The sequence below is a fragment of the Oryx dammah genome, unplaced genomic scaffold (assembly GCF_014754425.2).
Source record: "Oryx dammah isolate SB20612 unplaced genomic scaffold, SCBI_Odam_1.1 HiC_scaffold_2, whole genome shotgun sequence".
NCBI classification, from domain to species: domain Eukaryota; kingdom Metazoa; phylum Chordata; class Mammalia; order Artiodactyla; family Bovidae; genus Oryx; species Oryx dammah.
In genome coordinates, this window is record NW_024070186.1 from 30,168,793 (window position 1) to 30,191,232 (window position 22,440).

General features: G+C 42.6%; 1 protein-coding gene across 1 annotated transcript in view; it reads left to right on the forward strand.

Moving 5' to 3' along the window:
- Positions 1-22,440, forward strand: part of GRK7 (G protein-coupled receptor kinase 7) — a 39,647-nt gene that overhangs the window by 14,962 nt on the left and 2,245 nt on the right. Inside the window, exon 3 of the mRNA XM_040233975.1 lies at positions 12,777-13,051. Within this exon, the coding sequence (XP_040089909.1) occupies positions 12,777-13,051 (275 nt within the window). The remainder of the gene's footprint in view (positions 1-12,776; positions 13,052-22,440) is intronic.

Here is a 22,440-nt window from a genome sequence, read left to right on the forward strand (position 1 = left end):
AGCAGGCACACACCATCATCTTGCTTCCTCATAGCCACGTGGAGCTTTGTGATTTTATTCTGATGCCTAGTGTGAAAGGTGCCAGACTTTGAAAAAGCACTCAGTGTGTCTTATGGTTTTAATCTTCATCACGATCCTATGAGATCAGAGCTGTGAAGCTCAGAGAAGTTGAGTAACTGGCCTGGGGGTGACCAGCTAATAATGAGTAGAGCTGGGATGTGCACTAGAGGATTCGTTCTTGCAGGGACCCCTTTTCTGGATCCCCTCCTCCCAGGGATGTCAGGGAGAGCAGCAAGGCCCCTCCGATGAGGCTCCCGCCCCGGCCCAGGAAGTGGCTAGCAGAAAGCAACAAGGCAGGCGGACGAGGAACAAAAGTTAGGCCGGCGGCGATCTGGAGGCTGCAGCCGGGGGCGCTGAGCACACAGGGCGGGGCCTCGGAGCAAAGTCCCCTGGGGTCCAGGGCCGCATTCCTCCGAGGTCTGCAAAGGCCACCGCTTAAAGGCGCAGAGGAGCAGCTGGGAACGAGAACAAAGCGGCCGGGCCCCCCTCGGAGGAAGGAAGGAGTGAGCCCCAGGAAACAGCTGATAGCGCTAAGCTCAGCTTGTTTTTTTTCCCTCTGCTCAACAGTTCTCCTGCCACGGCAAACAAAAGATGTACATTCTGATTCCCTCTTCTGTTTGGATTGTGCTGTCGAGTGGATCTGGTCTGTGATAAACTGGGGGGAAGAGGATCCGCGGGCGGTTTCTTGCTCCGCTGGCCAGTTTGCTGGGCCATCGCGAGACGCGGAGATAGCTTCTTTGACCGCCTCTTTGTCCCGCGCGACTCAGTAAATCCAAGCCGGCCTGGCCGCACCCGGGGCCCCGCGAGACAGGCATTTCTTTTCCTGATGGAATTGGAGATTGCCAACTTTGCAGGTTCACTGGGAACTGGCAGTGACCTTGACCTTGAAGGACCTGCACGTACACACGGCACCCGTGCTTGGGGGACACACTTTTTTATGGACGTGTAAAACTATTAAGAGAAGAACTATGCCCTCTCAGCCCCTCTGGAAGTCCACTCCCTGTTCTCACCACCGTGGCTGAGGTCACAGTTCACTCCTGCCCAGAGCCACCCTTGGACTACTCAGTGTGCAAATTCCGCCCAGCCTGGACCCAGCCATTTCGCTCTCAGGGGCCCAGGGGTGAGAGTGACAACAGCTGCAGGGTCAGGGGAAGCCAGCATCCAACAGCAAGAGCAAGGCAGGCAGGAGGTGTCCACACAGGTCCCCGCAAGCCGGCTGGGATCCTGATGCTAGCCTGGGGTGTCCACCTTCCTGCAAGTCTGGATACCTGTAGGTGACAGGTGGCCCTGATGGGACTGAGCAACCCACGTGTGATGACAGTGGCAGACGCACCTCCTGCTGCCCGCTCGCAGCTGGGTGGGGATTTGAACCTCCATCTGGCTTCCCTGGTGGCTCAGTGGTAAAGAATCTCCCTGCCAATACAGGAGAAATGGGTTTAACCCCTGGGCGGAAAAGACCTCCTGGAGAAGGAAATGGCAACCCACTGCAGTATTTTTGCCTGGGAAATCCCAAGGACAGAAGAGCCTGATGGGCTACAGTCCATGGGTTCGCAAGAGTAGGACAGGACTTAGCAACTCAAGAACAACTGGCTTCCTAAACCCTATGAGGTCTGATGCTTGATATCCTGAATGCTGGGCATACTGTGTTTTGCCTGACCAGGTGTTGACAGAGTGAACCCATCCAAGGGCACTATAAAACCATAGCAAAACAAAACAAAATGAATCAAAAGAAGTTGGTAAACTATACACAAAAACCTCCACTGAGTCCTGTTGCTGCTGACACTTGGGTGATCCCTGCAGCCCTCGCGATGGCGGTTCTGGTCACACGGACTGAAAAAGATTGTTTTGATGCCATAGAGACTGATGTGCGGGGGCCCTTGGTAACTGCAGGAGTTAAACTGAGCTGCGAGAGGTCAGCGTGGCTGGACCCTGCCCCGTGCTGTTTGGCCCAATCTCTCCTCCCACCCCGTTATGAGGAGGCAGTTCACATGCAGAAGACAAATGGCGTAAAGGGCAGGCAATTAATTTTTTCAGCTGGAGGCTGTGATGGAATTTGGGTGCTTAGACTCTGGCATGCACTGCTAACTCCATTCTTCTCTGTGAAACACCTCCACTCTGCAAGGGGGTGGTGCCCTTCAAAATTCCATCACTGATATTTTCTGCCTTTAGGGCCAAGAGGTAAATTCATTGTTCAATCACTGAGTTGTGTCCGACTCTTTGCGACCCCACGGACTGCAGCACACCAGGCTTCCCTGTCCTTCACTATCTCCTAGAGTTTGCTCAAACTCATGTCCATTGAGTCAGTGATGATATTTTCTGTCTTTAGGGTCAAGAGGTAAATTTAGTGCTGAAAATTATTTGGAATGAGTCTGAGGTTACCCTGCATACTATTAATGCTTCAAAACACCAAGAGGCTATAGTGCCAGCTGGCTGATTCTTCCCTTATTTCCTGGAGAGGGAGCAATGTGGTCCCAGCATGGTTCAAGGTCTGGTTCCCCACACCTAGCAGCCTCTGGTGTGGAGCAGCCCAGCCAACCTGGTGAGCAGAAATGCAGGCAGGGAACAGAGAACTTGCTGGGAAAAGGGGAAGAGAGGTAGCTTAAGCAAGAATGGACTTATGAAGACTTAGTACTTGGCAGATGGGGAGAGGGAAGGAGGATACTCTAGAGGGAAAAAAGAAATCCTGAAGGGAACTTGGAAGAGTAAGAAAAAGTTACCTCAGCCATTTCCACAGAGGCAATGTAATGTAGTCTGTGTGTAAATCTTGGGTGGGTGACCTTGGGCAAGATTTAACCTCTGTGGTTTAGTTTTCCACTCTGCAAAATGGGTGATAAAGTAGTCTCTATCTCATAGGGTTATCATGAAGACTAAATAAGAAATTCACAGAAAGCACTGGAGAAAATATTTAGCATGTAATAAACACTCAATACCTATTTCCCATTATTATTAATATTTCCAATTTTTCTCCCAGCATGCGTCTCACAATCCTTTGTTCAGGACTGGGATATGCTCTCCACTTTTACCGTAAAGCTTCTACCAATCAACTGATGTTTATCCAGTGTCCTGATTAGTGATTTTAATCCTTCAAGTCACTTGCCTCTGAATTCTGTTCATTGGAAGCTTGCCACACACACAGCAAGCTCACAATAAATGTAACCAAGTAGAATTTACCCATCATCACCATCTGAAATGCAGTAGGATGTGGTTTATAGTCTTTTTTTTATGCCTTTCCCACCCCAGCTCAAGAGATTGAACAGAGAGAAGCCTGACCCAGGAACTTATAGCCCAACTCAGAGCTGTAGAGGATGAAATACTACACACAGGGAGACCTTTAGCGGCTTTCCATCTCAGCACCCATAAGGAGGGCAAGCAGACTGACACCTCTCTTGTGGGGTATTAGAGGATCTCCCTCTGGGGACACTGAACAACTAACAAAAAAGGTCTACAGGTGAGATCCTTGCTGACATGGCTTGGCATAATCACCCTACAGTGAAATCCAACAGTTGACAAGCTTTTGTCAGCTTTTTGGTGTCACTGTTAAGCATAAACAAAGATTGTTTGTCACTTGAAAAAAATCATCCAAAATGAAAGACAGTGCCAAAACAAACATAAGAAAGAAACTCGTAGCAAACAGGAACAATTCAGGGAGTAAAAAAGGACATTTTTTAAAACCTACAGTTCTTACCTTTGAGATTTAAGGGAAGATATTGCATCCATGAAACAAGGACAGATGCTGTAAAACAAAGAACATTCAGAGAAGAAAAAGAACATTTGGAAATAAAATATGTGTAAATATGTCTGCAGAACAGCATGGATAAATCTCAAAAAAACATTATGTTTAAAAAAAAGAGAAGTCAAACACAAAGGAGAATCTGTCTTACAATTCCATCTATATGAAATGCAAGACTAATTGACTGCGACATGGTGACAAATCAGGAAGTGGTTGCCTGGGAAGCAGGGAGGAGAAGGAACCAGAAGGGACACAAAGTAGCTTTCTACGTGAATGGAAATGTTCTTTATCTGGTTTGGGTTCTATTTGCGTGGATGTAGTCAATTATCAAAACTTACTGAACCAACAGTATAAGATCCATGCACATTATTCTGTGTTAATTATGTTAATAAAAACATATCTGCAGAAATGAAAAGTTCAGTAGAAGTTTCTAGATCTAGCTATCAACTTACAGGAAACACAAAGAACAGAGGAACATGTTAAATGACATCACAGGAATGCAGTTAGCAAAGTCTGACTGTGGGAAACTCTAGAGTTTAACCAATTTTTTGTTCTAATAAAAACTTGCAAGCGTGGGTGGTGAGAAGAGACAGAAAAAATTAATTGTCACAGAGATTTAAGAGACATATAATCAATCACATTGTGTGAACCTTGTTTGAATCTAAATTTAAACGAACTGTTTAGAGGACAAGTTTACTGAACAATAGGGAAAGTGTAAACATGTCCAGATATTTGATAATGTTCAAGAATTATTGTTAATTTTAAAGTGAGATAATGGTGTTTGTAGTGGTTTGGGTTTGTTTGCTTGTTGTTTTTTTTTTTAAGTGACCTTTGTCTTTTAAAGATTCATAGTGAAATACTTTAAATAATATCTGAGTAGAGTGGAGGGCAATGAGAGTGAGTAAAGACAAAAGAAACAAGACTGATCATGTGTTGATAATTGTTAAAGCTGGGAGTAGAGTACACTGGGTTTATTATTCTAGTGTCTTTTCTTTTGTGTGTGTTTGAAATTTCCCATTAATAAAGTACTTTTAAAAAAATAGAAGAGTTAGAAAAAAAACTGAGGAAGTCTCTCAGATTAAAAAAAGAAGGAAAGAAAAAGACAAAGAGATGGAAAACAGAAGCAAAAGATAAGAAACACAAAGAATAAGTTCAGATTTAAAGAGAGAGAGCAGGAGAGAGAGAAGAAAGAAAATGAAGAAAATGAGCAAAGAAATAATTTTAGCAAATTTCATGATACTGACCACCATTAGTTTCTAGACTGAGAGGCCAGCCAGTAGCCAACACGGGATGAAAAATACCCCACACCAAAGCCCATCATAGAGAAATTTCATGAAGCTGGTGTACTGGCTCACAAACCTCACACACTCTGACAGTCTTCACTGATGCCTCCTTTTTCTGTCTCTCTTGGGCAGTACCCTGTTGGCACCGCTTGTAGGCCAAGTTGCTCCTCCACTTTTAGAACTGGATGAAACATCATACTTTGGTATGATGCAGGACCTGGTTTTCAGGGCAACTGCTAAGGGTCTGGATAACATATCTGGAAATATAGATAAGCTAGCTTCAGTGTAACTGTCTTTTTCTTTCATGCTTTAACAATTCTGTTTTTTGTTATATTTAGTCATTATATAATTTCAAAATACAGTTAAACATTTACATGTCAGAGAAAGAAAAAAAGAAAAAAAGAAAAAAAAAATTTACATGTCAGAGAATTCAAAATAACATTTTCAAATTGAAATATAGTTGGAATTTCCCTCTTGGGCTAGTGGTTAAGAATCCGCCTGCCAATGCAGTGTACACAGGTTTGACCCCTGCTATGGGAACTAAGATCCCACATGCCACAGACTACTGAGTCCTTGGGCTGCAACTAGAGAGTAACCTCTGAGCATCACAACTAGAGAAAGTCCACACACAGCACTAAAGACCTAGCAGAGATTAACATTAAATAAAATTTCTTTTAAAAATGAAATATAGTTGATATACAATATCATGAAAGTTATAGGTGTACAATATAGTGATTTTCCATTTTTAAAGGTTATACTCCATTTATGGACTTCCCTGATGGCACAGATGGTAAAGAATCTGCCTGCAGTGAAGTAGACGAGGGTTCAATCCTGGGTTCGGGAAGACCCCCTTGAGTAGGAAACAGCAACCTACTCCAGTATTCTTGCCTGGAGAATCCCATGACAGAGGAACCTAGCAGGATACAGTCCATGGGGTTGCAAAGAGTTGGACAAGACTAAGCAACTAACAGGTCAGGAAGCAACAGTTAGAACTGGACATGGAACAGACTGGTTCCAAATAGGAAAAGGAGTACGTCAAAGCTGTATATTGTCACCCTGCTTATTTAACTTCTATACAGAGTACATCATGAGAAATGCTGGACCGGAAGAAACACAAGCTGGAATCAAGATTGCCGAGAGAAATCTCAATCACCTCAGATATGCAGATGACACCACCCTTATGGCAGAAAGTGAAGAGGAGCTAAAAAGCCTCTTGATGAAAGTGAAAGAGGAGAGTGAAAAAGCTGGCTAAAGCTCAATTCAGAAAACAAAGATCATGGCATCTGGTCCCATCACTTCATGGGAAATAGGTGGGGAAACAGTGGAAACAGTGTCAGACTTTATTTTTTGGGGTTCCAAAATCACTGCAGATGGTGATTGGAGCCCCGAAATTAGAAGACGCTTACTCCTTGGAAGGAAAGTTATGACCAACCTAGACAGCATATTAAAAAGCAGAGACATCACTTTGCCAACAAAGGTCCGTTTAGTCAAGGCTGTGGTTTTTCCAATGGTCATGTATGGATGTGAGAGTTGGACTGTGAAGAAGGTTGAGCGCCGAAGAATTGATGCCTTTGAACTGTGGTGTTGGAGAAGACTCTTGAGAGTCCCTTGGACTGCAAGGAGATCCAACCAGTCCATTCTGAAGGAGATCAGCCCTGGGTGTTCATTGGAAGGACTGATGTTGAAGCTGAAACTCCAATAGTTTGGCCCCACTTGATGCAAAGAGCTAACTCATTTGAAAAGACCCTGATGCTGGGAAAGATTGAGGGCAGGAGGAGAAGGGGATGACAGAGGATGAGACGGCTGGATGGCATCACTGACTCAATGGACGTGAGTCTGAGTGAACTCCGGGAGTTGGTGATGGACAGGGAGGCCTGGCGTGCTGCGATTCATGGGGTCACAAAGAGTCGGACACGACTGAGCAACTGAACTGAACTAAACTGAAGCAACTAACACATACACACACTCCATTTATAGTTATTATAAAATATTGGCTATAATTCCCAGTGTTGTACAATATATCCTTGTAGCTTATTTTATATTTAATAGTTTGTACCTCTTAATCTATCGCTATATTGCCCCCTGCCACTGGTAACCACTATTTTGTTCTCTATATCTGTGAGTCTGCTTTTTTGTGGTTGCTGTTGTTATAGCCACTGATTTGTTGTATTTTCTTAGATCCCACGTATAAGTTATAGCACACAGGGTTACTATTGACTAATGGCAATGCTAGGCAGACAGATGCCCCTCTCCTGTGGTTCCTCCTTGTGACCTTTCTGGAAGAGTCTCACGTACCCATTAAACTAGCAGCCAGTATGGTAACATCTGACATCACATTCTCCTGCCCCTCTTTCCTTTTTTCCCTGTGCATTCTTTTTTGTCTATATAGTTTTATTTATTTTTGGCTGTGCTGGCTCTTCGTTGCTGTGGGGCTTTTCTCTAGTGGTGGTGAGTGGGTTGGGCTTCTCTTGTGGTAGCTTCTTTTGTGGAGTGCGGGTTCTAGGGCACAGGCTCAGTAATTGTGGCACACGTTTTAGTTGTTCCTCGGCATGCGGAATCTTCCCAAGATCAGGGACTGAACCCGTGTCTCCTGCATTGGCAGGCAGATTCTTTACCACTGGGCCACCAAGGAAGCCCTCTCTGTACATTCTATTATGAAAACTTTCAAACTTAGAGAAGTTGAAAGAATTCACAATGAGCGCCTGTATACCCATTACCTAGATTTTACCATAGACATTTTAAACAGCTTTCAGTTCAGTTCAGTCACTCAGTTGTGTCCAACTCTTTGTGACCCCATGGACTGCAGCACTCCAGGCTTCCTTGTCCATCACCAGTTCCTGGAACTTACTCAAACCCATGTCCATCAAGTCAGCGATGCCATCCAACCATATCATCTTCTGTCGTCCCCTTCTCCTCTCACCTTCAATCCTTCCCAGCATCAGGGTCTTTTCTAGTGAGTCAGTTCTTCGCATCAGGTGGCCAAAGTATTGGAGTTTCAGCTTCAGCATCAGTCCTTCCAATGAATATTCAGGACTGATCTCCTTCAGAGTGGACTGGTTGGATCTCCTTGCAGTCCAAGGGACTCTCAAGAGTCTTCTCCAACACCACAGTTCAAAAGCATCAATTCTTCAGCACTCAGATTCCTTTATAAACAGCTTTATTGAGATATAATTTATTTTTTTAAATAGGCATTTGGCTGCATTGGCTCTTAGTTGCAACATGCGGGATCTTTTGTTGTGGCACGTGGGCTCAGTAGTTGCGGCTCGTGGGCTTACTTGCCCTGTGGCGTGTGCAGTCTTAGTTCCCTGACCAGGGATCAAACCCACGTCCCTGGCAGGTTCTTAACCATTGGACCACTAGGGAAGTCCTGAGATATAATTTAAATACCATAAAATTGACCCATAAAAAGTGTACAATCCAGTGATTTCTAGTATATTCACCGATATGTGAACATTATCACAGTTTTAGAATATTCTCTTCACCCCTAAAAGAAACCACCTGTCAATTAACAGTCACTCTCATTCCCCTTCTCCTAACCTTGCATGCATGCATTCCTGCCCAGTTGCTCAGTCGTGTCTGACTTCTTGCAACCTTATGGACTGTAGCCTGCCAGGCTCCTCTGTCCATGGGATTCACCAGGCAAGAATACTGGAGTGGGTTGCTATGCTCTCCTTCCTGACCCAGAGATCCAATCCTCACCTCCTATGTCTCCAGCATTGCAGGCAGATTCTTTGCCCACTGTGCTACCTGGGAAGCCCTCTCCCAGTCTTAAACAACCACTAATCTATTTTCTGGATCTATTGAATCACCTATTTTAGACACTGCATATCAATGGAGTTGTACAGTAAGTGGTCTTTGGTGACTGGTTTCTTTCACTCAGCATAATGTTTTTAAGGCTTATCCATGTTGTAACATTTATCCATACTTTATTCTTTTTTATATAGTATTTCATTGTATATTATTAACATTTTATATGTGCTTTATCACCTGTGCATCCATCTATCCTTCCCTCTATGGATCCATGAATCCATCTTATATCTTTTATGTATTTCCCTTTTTTAAAGTCTTTCCACAACTCTCATTGCCTTTGCCTTGCACACCTTTCAATACAACTCATATCACATTATCACAAGGCCACGCTGGGAGCTACAGAGGCTGGGAGATGGAGTACTTAGCCTTCAGGCTCTATATAGAGGGACAAAGAGAAAAGGGAGCCTGGGAATGGATTTTTGTTACCTTGGCAGACAGCATTTCTCAATTCCATCCACATCTACCCCTCCAGATTCCCCTCCCACCATTGCATTTCACAGATTTTATATTCTAGAAATCCGAAATTCTTTAAAGTTCCCTGGGCACCCCACATTTTTCTGGACTCCAACTCTTGCACTCATCCTTTACCCGGACAACCTTCTCTGTGTGACAGCTTCTTTCCTTATAATTCAACTCAGCTGTCACTCTTCAGTGAAATATCCCCAACACACAAACACACACACACCCCTCTGGCCTCCCTTTGTTTGTTTTCCACTCCCATTTTGGCATTTACCCTCCTTTATTGAATTAACCTTTTGATCTGTCTCCACCAACCTGTAAATCCTCAAAGGCAGGGGCCAGGCCTTGTATATCTTGGTATCCCTAGAAATCACTGCAGGGGTGGCTCCACAAATATTTGTTGGATATTGAATGGAAAAGGTCTGGTTACCATTGTTACTATTGTTTACCTACCAAACATGTTTTGGGGCATGCAGGAAAGGAGACTTGGGAGTAAATACCTGGTTTGATACAATGATGAGTAAGACTATATCCTGGGCCTCAGAGGACCTCCAGCACCCTTTTGTTCTGGGCAGATGTAACACTGGACAAGATGCCAGGACAACAGATGTAAACTGGGACGGTCCCAGGCAAACCGGAACATAAGGTCACCCAAATTACATGTCCACGTCTATGAAAACAGCAGTGCCACGCTGACTCATGACCAGCCTGTCAGACCAGTCACTTCCAGAATTTTCTTGCATGGGCCAATTACTCCTAATCAGTGCTTGGGTTATTTGTGTTTTAAATTGTTCTTATCCATGTAAAAAAATCACCCATGAAATTTAATATTCCTAAGGTAGTACATACATTGTGCACATAAAAGAAACGTATACTTGGGCTTCCCTGGTGGCCCAGTGGTTATGAATCCGCCTTGCAATGCAGGATACGTGGGTTAGATACCTGGTCCGGGAAGATCCCACATGCCATGGAGAAGCTAAGGCTGTGTGCCACAATGACTGAGCCCACGGCCCCATGAGCTCCGCACACCATGGAGCTCGTGTTCTGCAATAAGAGAAGACGCTGCAACTAGAAGCCCACCCTCCACAACAAGAGAAAGCCCATGCACAGCAATGAAGACCCAATGCGGCCAAAAATACATTGAAAAAAAAAATATATATATACTTATGCAACCAGACAGAAAAAAAATCACCCAATGAACAACAAAAATGTTTTTCAACCTTTTGTGATGTACTGAATTCACATTTACAAACAGTATGCAAAACCCATTACATAAATACACTTCTTGGTATTAACATGTGACTCTGGTCTGTTGTCTTTATTGAAAGGTTTTGGGTGTTTCCAGCCTGTGGCCATAATGGCACTATGAACATCTTGATGTAGATTCCTTTCCCTTTCTTCTGAGTCAATTCTTTGAGCTCCTTGCTCCAAGTGACGTGGTTCTGGAACGAGAACGGTAGATACATCTCATTTACCTATTGCTCTGTGTCTAACCGCTCTCCTGAAAATCTGAGTCAAATCACAGAGCACATCTGTTTCTCATAGCTCTGTCAATAATTGATGTTTTCATGTTTTCTGTATTAATAGGTGCTTATTGTCATTTAGGATGTTGTTAGCATTTTTAAGTGCTGCAGAGGTTTTACATTATACTTTAAACAAAAGCAGCTTCGTTTTTGTGAAAACACATTCTGATGTAAATATATACATTATATATAAGATATGTTGCAGGTATTCGTTAAGTATTTGTTGAATGAATGAGTGAAATTATGCTCAGTTACAAAGAGACAGATGCTGTGTGATTCCACTTATATGAGGTACCTAGAATGGTCAAATTCATAGAGACAGAAAGTAGAAAGGCAGTTGCCAGGGCTTGGGGAGTGGGGCCAATGGGGAGTTGTTTAACGGGTACAGAGTTTCAGCTTTTAAAGATGAAAAGAGTTTAGGAGATTCATTGCACAATGTGAATGTACTTACTAGTTGAACTGAACATTTAAAACGGTAAGATGGTAAATTGTGTATTATGTGTAATATATATGTGTGTGTGCGTGTGTGTGTATGTCTTCATGTGTGCTCAGTTGCTCAGAAATGCCCAGCTCTTTGCAATCCCATAGACTGTAGCCTGCCAGGCTCCTCTGTCCATGGGATTTCTGAGACAAAAATACTGGGATGGGTTGCTATTACCCTCTTCAGGCTATCTTTCTGACCCAGGGATCAAACCTGCATCTCCTGCACTGGCAGGCAAATTTTTTACCACTGAGTCACCTGAGAAGCCTGTTTAAAAAAAAAAAAAAAAAAATATATATATATATATATATATAAACCCAATGATCATTTGGTATATATTATCAGTAGCAGTGTGCCTATAATATATAGTCATTCATGTTAAATGAAGTTTCATGTGTGGAATTTTCTGCTTTAAAATATTTGTATTAATTTTTCAGTGCAGAGACAAATAGGCAAAGATGGCTGATAATAATATCATCACATGCCAAATAGACTAAAAAACTCATATACAGATACTACTATGTGAGCATCCAATATTATCATTAAAGAGCTCTACCTTTTCAAAAATCATGCATCTAATTTTCTATTATCTTTGAATGAAAAGCAAAAGCAGAATTTAGGGGCTCTTAGCAACAGCCATGTGAATTTTTCACCTTAAGGATGAAGCGAGGAGACTAAAAGAGTCTGCTGCTGCTCCTAAGTCGCTCAGTCGTGTCCAACTCTGTGCGACCCCATGGGCTGCTGCCTACCAGGCTCCTCTGTCCATGGGATTTTCCAGGCAAGAGTACTGGAGTGGCGTGCCATTGCCTTCTCAGAAAAGAGTCTAGGTTTGATTTTGATCAAGAGATCAAAATCTCTTGATTTTCCCACTTCAAGAGTCACAATATCTCTCTCCTTAATAATGCACTCCAGCCAAGTCCTCTTAAAGTCTCATTGGCTAAAATGGATTGCGTGACTTGCCCTGACTACACCAGAGGCTATTGGGAAAGTGGGGGAATAGAACAGGTTAGACACATGGCCACTGCAAGTAAATTAGGGTTCCCTCAGTAAGGAAGGAGAAGGCAATGGCACCCCACTCCAGTACTCTTGCCTGGAAAACCCCATGGGCGGAGGAGCCTGGTAGGCTGCAGTCCATGGGGTCACGAAGAGTCGGACACGACTGAGTGACTTCACTTTCACTTTTCACTTTCATGCATTGGAGAAGGAAATGGCAACCCACTCCAGTGTTCTTGCCTGGAGAATCCCAGGGACAGAGGAGCCTAGTGGGCTGCCGTCTATGGGGTCGCACAGATTTGGACATGACTGAAGCGACTTAGCAGCAGCAGCAACAATAAGGAAAGAAAAGGAAAATGGGCATTGGGAAGGCATCAGCCGTGTCTGTTACACTCACATTGGTGTTTTTGTTTTGTTTTTTGCTTGGGGCATTACAGGCTGGAACCAATGGTTATATGGCTCCTGAAATCCTAATGGAAAAAGCGAGTTATTCCTATCCTGTGGACTGGTTTGCAATGGGATGCAGTATTTATGAAATGGTTGCTGGACGAACACCATTCAGAGATTACAAGGAAAAAGTCAGTAAAGAGGATTTAAAGCAAAGAACACTGAAAGAGGAAGTCAGATTCCAACACAGTAACTTCACAGAGGAAGCAAAAGATATTTGCAGACTCTTCTTGGCTAAGACACCAGAGCAACGCTTAGGAAGCAGGTAACTATTATGTAAAGACATGATTAGTGATGTCAGCATTGCCACAGGGATTTGGAGAATACTTTGGATTGATGATAAGGCCTTGGTATTAAATAATAGTAGTATTTTCTTATTATTATTTGCATATTGTGTGGTTAAGTATTTTCAATTCCTTCAAATACTATGAACACTTGATGTCCAACAGTCTCCAAAATACATGTTAAAGTGAAAAGATGAGGTGCAAAGCAGCATACATTAAAAAGAAGAAAAAGAATACATAATTCAAATAGTTGCATAGACTATTTCAAGCAGAGTATACAAGGAATATATAGGATTGATTGAATTTATTTTTATTTTAACTTTTGCCTGCACTGTGTCATCAGTTCAGATCAGTCACTCAGTCCTGTCTGACTCTTTGCGATCCCACAGACTGCAGCACACCAGGCTTCCCTGTCATCACCAATTCCTGGAGCTTGCTTAAACTCATGTCCATCGAGTAGGTGATGCCATCCAACCAACTCCTCTGTCATCTCCTTCTCCTTCCATCTTCAATCTTTCCCAATATCAGGGTCTTTTCCAATGAGTCCGTTCTTCGCATCAGGTGGCCAAAGTATTGGAGTTTCAGTTTCAGCATCAGTCCTTCCAATGAACACCAAGGATAAATATTCGTTAAATATCCTACAATATTTATGACTGATTTCCTTTAGGATGGACTGGTTGGATCTCCTTGCAGTCCAAGGGACCCTCAAGAGTCTTCTCCAACACCACAGTTCAAAAGCATCAATTCTTTGGCACTAAGTTTTCCTTATAGTCTAACTCTCACATCCATACATGACTACTGGAAAAACCATGGTTTGGACCTTTGTCAGCAAAGGAATGTCTCTGCTTTTTAACATGCTGTCGAGGGTGGTCATAGCTTTTCTCCCAAGGAATAAGCACCTTTGAATTTCATGGCTGCAGTCACCATCTGCAGTGATTTTGGAGTCCAAGAAAATAAGGTCTCTCACTGTTTCCATTGTTTCCCCATCTATTTGCCATGAAGTGATGGACTGGATGCCATGATCTTCATTTTTTTAACATTGAGTTTTAAGCCAGTTTTTTCACTCTCCTCTTTCACTTTCATTAAGAGGCTGTTTAGTTCCTCTTCACTTTCTGTTATAAGGGTGGTATCATCTGTGTATCTGAGGTTATTGATATTTCTCCCTGCAATCTTGATTTCAGCTTGTGCTTCATCCAGTCCAGGATTTCTCATGATGTACTCTGCATATAAGTTAAATAAGCAGGGTGACCATATACAGCCTTGATGTACTCCTTTCCCAATTTGGAACCAGTCTCTTGTTCCACGTCCGGTACTAACTGTTGCTTCTTGACCTGCATACAGATTTCTCAGGAGGCAAGTAAGGTGGTCTGGTATTCCCATCTCTTGAAGAATTTTCCACAGTTTGTTGTGATCCACACAGTCAAAGGCTTTGGCGTAGTCAATAAAGAAGTAGAGGTTTTTCTGGAATTCTCTTGCTTTTTCTATGACCCAACAGATGTTGGCAATTTGATCTCTGGTTCCTCTGCCTTGTCTAAATCCCACTTGAACATCTGGAAGTTCATGGTTCACGTACTGTTGAAGACTGGCTTGGAGAATTTTGAGTATTGCTTTGCTAGTGTGTGAGATGAGTGCAATTGTGCGATAGTTTGAACATTCTTTGGCATTGCCCTTTGTGATTGGAATGAAAACTGACCTTTTCTAGTCCTATGGCCACTGCTGAGTTTTCCAAATTTGCTGGCATATTGAGTGCAACTCTTTTACAGCATCATCTTTTAGGATTTGAAATAGCTCCACTGGAATTCCGTCACCTCCACTAGCTTCGTTTGTAGTGATGCTTCCTAAGGCCCACTTGACTTCACATTCCAGGACGTCTGGCTCTAGGTGAGTGATCGCATCATCATGGTTATCTGGGTCATGAATATCTTTTTTGTACAGTTCTTCTGTGTATTCTTGCCACCTCTTCTTAATATCTTCTACTTCTGTTAGGTCCATACCATTTCTGTCCTTTATTGAGCCCATCTTTGCATGAAATGTTCCCTTGGTATCTCTAATTTTCTTGAACAGATCTCTAGTCTTCCCCATACTATTATTTTTCTCTGTTTCTTTGCCTTGATCACTGAGGAAGGCTTTCTTACCTCTCCTTGCTATTCTCTGGAACTCTGTATTCAAATGGGTATATCTTTCCTTTTCTCCCTTGCCTTTAGCATCTCTTCTTTTCTCAGATATTTATAAGACCTCCTCAGACAACCATTTTGTCTTTTTGCATTTCTTTTCTTGAGTCTTGCTCCCTGCCTCCTGTACAATGTCATGAACCTTCATCCTTAGTTCTTCAGGCACTCTGTCTATCAGATCTAATCCCTTGAATCTATTCGTCACTTCCACTGTATAATCGTTAGGGATTTGATTTAGGTCATACCTGAATGGTCTAGTGGTTTTCCCTACTTTCTTCAATTTAAGTCTGAATTTGGCAATAAGGAGTTCATGATCTGAGCCACAGTCAGCTTCCAGTCTTGTTTTTGCTGACTGTATAGAGCTTCTCCATCTTTGGCTGCAAAGAATATAATCAATCTAATTTCAGTATTGACCACCTGGTGGTGTCCATGTGTAGAGTCTTCTCTTATGTTGTTGGAAGAGGGTGCTTGCTATGACTAGTGAGTTCTCGTGGCAAAACTCTGTTAGCCTTTGCCCTGCTTCATTTCGTACTCCAAGGCCAAACTTGCCTATTACTCCAGGTATCTCTTGACTTCCTACTTTTGAATTCCAGTCCCCTGTGAGATGGTGATGGACAGAGAGGCCTTGGCATGCTGCAATTCATGGGGTCGCAAAGAGTCAGACACGACTGAGCGACTGAACGACTGAACTGAACTGAACTGACTGATGATGAAAATGATATTTTTTGGGGGGTGTTAGTTCTAGAAGATCTTGTAGGTCTTCATACAACCATTCAGCTTCAGCTTCTTCAGCATTACTGGTCGGGGCATAGACTTGGTTTTCTGTGATACTGAATGGTTTGCCTTGGAAACAGACAGAGATCATTCTCTCATTTTTGAGATTGCACCCAAGTATTGCATTTTGGACTCTTTTGTTGACTATAAAGGCTACTTCATTTCTTCTAAGGGCTTCTTGCCCACAGTAATAGATATAATGGTCATCTGAATTAAATTCACGCATTCCAGTCCATTTTAGTTCACCGATTCCTAAAATGTTGATGTTCACTCTTGCCGTCTCCTGTTTGACCACTTCTAATTTACCCTGATTCATGGAACTAACATTTCGGGTTCCTACGCAACATTGCTCTTTGCAGCATTGAGCTTTACTTCCATCACCAGTCACATCCACAACTAGGCATTTTTTTCACTTTGGCTCCATCTCTTCATTCTTTCTGGAGTTGTTTCTCCACTCTTCTCCAGCAGCATGTTGGGCACCCACCGACGTGGGGAGTCCATCTTTCAGTGTCATATCTTTTTGCCTTTTCATACTGTTCCTGCGACTCTCAAGGCAAGCATACTGAAGTGGTTTGCCATTGCCTTCTCCGTGTGTCATACGGGATCTTAGTTCCCCAACCAGGGCTCAAACCCATGCCCTCTCCAATGGAGGCACGGAGTCTTAACCACTGGATAGCCAGGGAAGTCCCAGGATTGACTGACTTTAAAAAGAGAGAAATTGAGACAGCTGGTGACAGGGATACAAAATAACAGTTTTCATTAGGTAAACTTATTAATTCTTAAATTTTGAGCTGTGTGAATAAGTTATTACTCAGAAATGAAGAAAAGTAAAACTTAAAAGCCATCAGTACAGATAGCCATAGTTCTTGGAAATTCTGCCCCTTTTAAACATCTCTGTAAAATATCATCAATCAGTCAATAGATATTTAATAAGTATATACAGTGTTCCCAGGTATGTTAAGTACAGTTGAAATTAGTTTTGAGAAAAGTCAAGTTTTATTGCTTACAATGGAATAATAAGATCAAGATATTTTAAAAGAAAAAAATTAGAAAAGCTGATCTATGATAGCACCCTTGGCAGCAAACAATTGTGTTATGTAGGGGGAAAACCAAGATTTTTCGAGTCACAGAGATAGACTCACATCCCAGGTCTGCTACATACTGGTCATTTTACCCCCAGCAATTGAATTATTTTCTCTGAGTCTCAATATCCTAATATATAAAATGAGATTTTTGTGCGTGTGATGGTTAATTTTATGTCTCAACTTGACTAGGCCGCAGTACTCAGATATTTGATCAAACATTATTCTAGATGTTTCTGTGCAGGTATTTTTAGATGAGATTAATATACATACACATGAGTAAAGCAGGTTATTCTTCATTATGTGAATGGGCCTCTTGCTATCCATTTGAAGGCCTTAATAGAAAAGAACTGGCTTCCCTGGGAGCAGAGGGAATTCTGCCAGCAAACCATCTTTAGACTTGAACTGCACCTCTTCCCTGGGTCTCCAGCCACACAGCCTACCTTGCAGAATGTGAACTTGCCAAACCTCCACAGTCACCTGAGCCAGTCTTTAAAATAAACCTCTCTCTCTCTCTTTATCATATACATATTGCTGGGAGAGGAAAGAACTTTTCTTCTACCCTCCTTAGGTTTAGGAATGGAGGCCTGAAAATTAAACTGCCAAAAGATGATTAACAAGAGACAGATTTTTATCTACGTTCATACACGGAGTTCACAGAAAATTGTGGCTAGGAGGCAGTTAGAATTTCAGGCTTACACACCATCCTAATAGGGAAGGTGGATGGGGAGAAGGTTACTTACCAGAAAACAAATGATTTCTTTGAAATGGTAGGGGAAGGGCACTTATGGGAGAGCAGTTGACTTTTAGGAAAGATAAATGGCCCTTAGGAGACTAGATGGGAGATATGATATCTTTGTGACAATGTCTATTTAGGTGTGGTGCTGACTTCTCTCAGTGGTGATAAGAGTCAATCTTTCCTGATTTCAAAACTCTGAAACTCCTGGGGAGAGGCTTTATGAGTTAGGTATTTTTCCAAGGCTCTACTTATCTTAAAGGCAGACAAGGGGACTTCAAAACCTGCATCTGTTGACTCTCAAATACCTACAGTGCAGCTCAGTTGTGTCTGATGCTTTTGACCCCATGGTCTATACAGTCCATGGATTTATCCAGGCCAGAATACTGAAGTGGGGACCTTGGTTGGGTAGCCTTCCCAACCCAGGGATCGAACCCAGGTCTCCCGCATTGCAGGCGGATTCTTCACCAGCTGAGCCACGGGGAAGCTCAAGAATACTGGAGTGGGTAGCCTATCACTTCTCCAGCAGATCTTCCCAACCCAGAAATTGAACCGGGGTCTCCTGCATTATAGCCAGATTCTTTACCAACTGAGCTATCAGGGAAGCCCAGTTTTTATGTCACTGACTTGCATTCCGGATCCCTTCAACATCCTTTTGGTTCTGTTTTTCTAAAGAACCCTAACTCACTCAGTGGGATGTTTTGAGGCTTAGATACAATATATGCAAGGTTAGATTCTTTACCATCTGAGCCAACAGGGAGGTTAGATATAATGTATGTTAGGAATCATTCAACAAGTGATAGCAATTATTAAGTAGTCCTAAGAGTGATATCAGATAATGTTTTAACTCACCTATGAGCTTATGTGTCTTAAATTACTTGGATGGAATTTTCAAAATCTAAAAACATATAACAAATAGAAAGTTACAACCATAAAGTAATATGACTGATTTTTAACATTACCAAAACTTGGGGGGTGAAATTAAAATCCTCTGAGTAGTTGTCATGGAGGCTCTAGCACAAGGCTGCCTTAGCTTACAATGCTTTTGTATGGAAGCAAGCTTTTGATTTTTGACCTGATTTTTAAAATAGTAAAACAAAATGTATTTATAATGACTTTCGAACCATTTCAAAGATAACCAAACTTACAGAGGAGTATTTTGAAATGAGATGAAACCCTACATTGATGTGAAGTAAAATGTGGAAGTGATTTTCTTGTGTAAATTTCAACATGGTTGTATTAGTGTGGTCAGAACAGGCCATGTTGTGATAACAGACAAATCCCAAAGTCTCAGCCGCTTTAAACTGAAGTATTATTTCTCATTCACACAAAGGCCTTTATATGTCCAGTGGTTCTCCAGTGTATTTCCTTTCAGAGCGGTGACTCAAAGCTTCAGGCTACCTCCATCTGGAACTTGTAGTTTTCGGTTGCTATGGCAACACGAGCGCATGTAGAAAACCTGGGAGCTTTGTCCTGCCTCAGACCCACTTCACAGGTCAGTTCAGACACACTTCTGTTAGCCAGAAAGAATCCTTGGGCCCTAAGAGCCAGGAGGCTGTCACGTATTGCCTTCTATCTCCCAGGAAGGAGGAGAAGAGAACTGAATATGGTGACCACTGGTCATCTCTACCATCTTGGATCTCAAGCACATGGGGGGGTAGGGGGGTGGGGCGGAGAGAGGATGTGTCAGCAGTGGCCAAGGCAGTCTCTTTAGATCACCTCCCTGAAGGGAACACGACCCACTTGTTGTGTCTGAATAAAAATCTATCTCAATACTTTATAAGCACACTTTGAGTCTATAAAATGAAACATTGACCAACCTCTTTAGGAAAACGCCACCTTAAAGCACCATAGCATGGCCTGAAGCTGCTCTGTCAAGCGAAACCTTTTTAAAAAGCATCTGTTGTTGTGACTGTTTTGAATAAAAACTGTTTACAACATTAGAGAGAAGGCATATAAAAACCAGCTGTTCAGTGAAAGAGAAAACCTTCCAACATTTTCGTTTCAACTCTTTGTATTTTTTAAACATTCATTCAGACGAGATAACATTTGATTAATGTCGTGGGCATCCTCCAAAGACAGCAAATGCCTAGACAGAGTGTTACACAGCGGAGAGGTCAAGTGCCCCCCTCCCTGTTGCATTCACGAGCATTTGAAAGAAATTAAAAACCCTGCTCTTTAGACATCACTCAAGGGAATCTCCTCTTTTGCCTTTATATGGGGTCTGTGAGTTAATTTTGCAGAGAGGCCAGGAACTTTTTTAATCATCTCACAGGGACTCCACACAAGGTCAACTATGGTGTTTTCCAATAAAATAAAAAGTGAAGACTTAAGTACTTTGTAGGATTTATTCTGATCAGATAGGCAGACAAGGACAAATAACCATGTAAGTCTCTGACTTAAGCGCTTCTCCAAGACACAATTTTAGGCCAATTCAGGTTCTGTTCTTGGCAGACCAAACCCCACGGTGTAGTCCTTGTGTATGGGCAGCTGGTATCTTTTCTTCATTGACTGTTACCAAAAAATCCATTGTAATCTGTGTGGGGTTTGGTAACACAAGAGCCCCTGTCAGTGCTCTGAAATGTATTTAATAAGCAGGAGAAGTCTCCCTGGAGCTGCTGATTTGGCTATTAGAAAAGGTGCTGCTTCCTTCAATAGCTTCTTCTATTGGTCCAAAGGGCACAGCATGATGATGGGTCAAAAGAACCCTGACCATGGACTTCCCTAGTGGCCCAGGGGTTAAGATTCCCACTCCCACTGCAGAGGGCCTGGGTTCAATCCCTGGTAAAGGAACCTGGAGCTCCCATGAGACAACTAAAGATCCCATGTGCTGCAACTAAGACCTGGTGTAACCAAAGAAATAAAACTTTAAAAAATAAAATAAAATTTAAAAGAGCCCTAGAGAAAGCTGCCAGGGAAATGTTTAAGAGTCAAATGACCTTCACACTATTTCTAATGACACAACTGAGGCTAAACATCACTCATGCCAAAGAACCAAATGATGAGCCTCGTGGTGGCCTAGACACAGAGGGAAAGGAGCAGAAGTTGGAGAGCCTAGTCTTCTGTTGTTAGCATCAGCAACCAGAGGCATTTATTGGAAAGGGGCGAAAGGCATGGGCCCTGCCCTCTAAGGGCATCTGGTGGGAGATGTTGAAGAACATGAGGAAAACCTCAACGTGGCCCATCGTTTCCTTGTCTATCTGTGACTAGTTGCAAAAAAGGCAGCCGTTGGTCATTCTTAATGGACAAACCAAGGCCATCTGGGCCTAGTTGAGATGTTAGTTGAGAACTGTGTATTTTGGGGGACTTCCCTGGTGACTCAGTGCCTAAGAATTTGCCTTCCAATGCAGGGGACGCAGGTTTGATCCCTGATCAGGGAATTAAGAGCTCACATGCCATGGGGCAACCAAGCCAGAGCACTCTAGAGCCAGTGCACTGCAACAAAGATTGCCTGTGCCACAAGCAACTAAGAACCAACGTAGCCAAAAAACTAAATAAATAAATATTTTTTAAAGAGAATAAAACAAGAGACAATCATCAATTTAAAAAACTGCATTTTAAAAATTATACATCATTTTAAAAACTATAAATCATTCTATTGATGCATAGTGTTAATGTCTGCTATACAGCAAAGTGATTCAGTTAAGATTAGGTGAAGTCACTCAGTCGTGTCTGACTCTTTGTGACCCCACACACTGTAGCTTAACCAAGCTCCTCCGTCCATGGGATTTTCCAGGCAAGAGTACTGGAGTGGGTTGCCATTTCCTTCTCCAGAGGATCTTCCCGACCCAGGGTTCGAACCCAGGTCTCCCACATTGTAGGCAGACGCTTTACCATCTGAGCCACCAGGGAAGTCAGTTATACATATATAAATATATTCCTTTTCATATTCTTTCCCATGATGGTTTATTACAGGATACTGAATATAGTTCCCTATGTTACCCAATAGGACTATGTTGTTTATCCATTCTATATATAACAATTTGCATCTGCTAATCCCAAACTCCCCATCCACCCCCGCCTCCCCACCGCCACCTCTTGGCAACCAAAAGTCTGTTGTCTAGATTTGTGAGTTTCTTTCTGTTTCCTGCATAAGAAAACTGTGCATCTTGATGTGAAGACTGGCTCGGCAAGTTCCCCATGGTTACTGAGCCTTGGGCGCTCTCCTTTATCCAAGTTAAATCTGCTCAGAGTGACTTTAAAGGTGCCCTCTTGACCTCTGGTACAGTGCGTTCATACCTGCCAGCAGCCATCAAGGTGGTACAAGCTCCTTTCTCATGGCACCTGGTCCCATCCTAACTCCTCTGTTGTCTTCAAGACACACAGACCTGAGGTTCATTCCTGATATACTTGAATAGAATTTAGCTCTAGTCTAGTTCTGACACATTTAAAATCTATCTGATACCAACCCTCATTCCTTGAATATACTTTGATAAAACTGACTGAACAACAACAAAAGAAAAAAAATCGTTTGAACCTGGTACAGCAAAACAGCTCCCCACCTTTTTTAAACATTTCTTGAAAACTTGGACTTAAGAAGAATTAAGAGGGGACTTCCCTGATGGTCCCTCCTCATTCAAAACGCATAGGGCCCAGATTCAATTCCT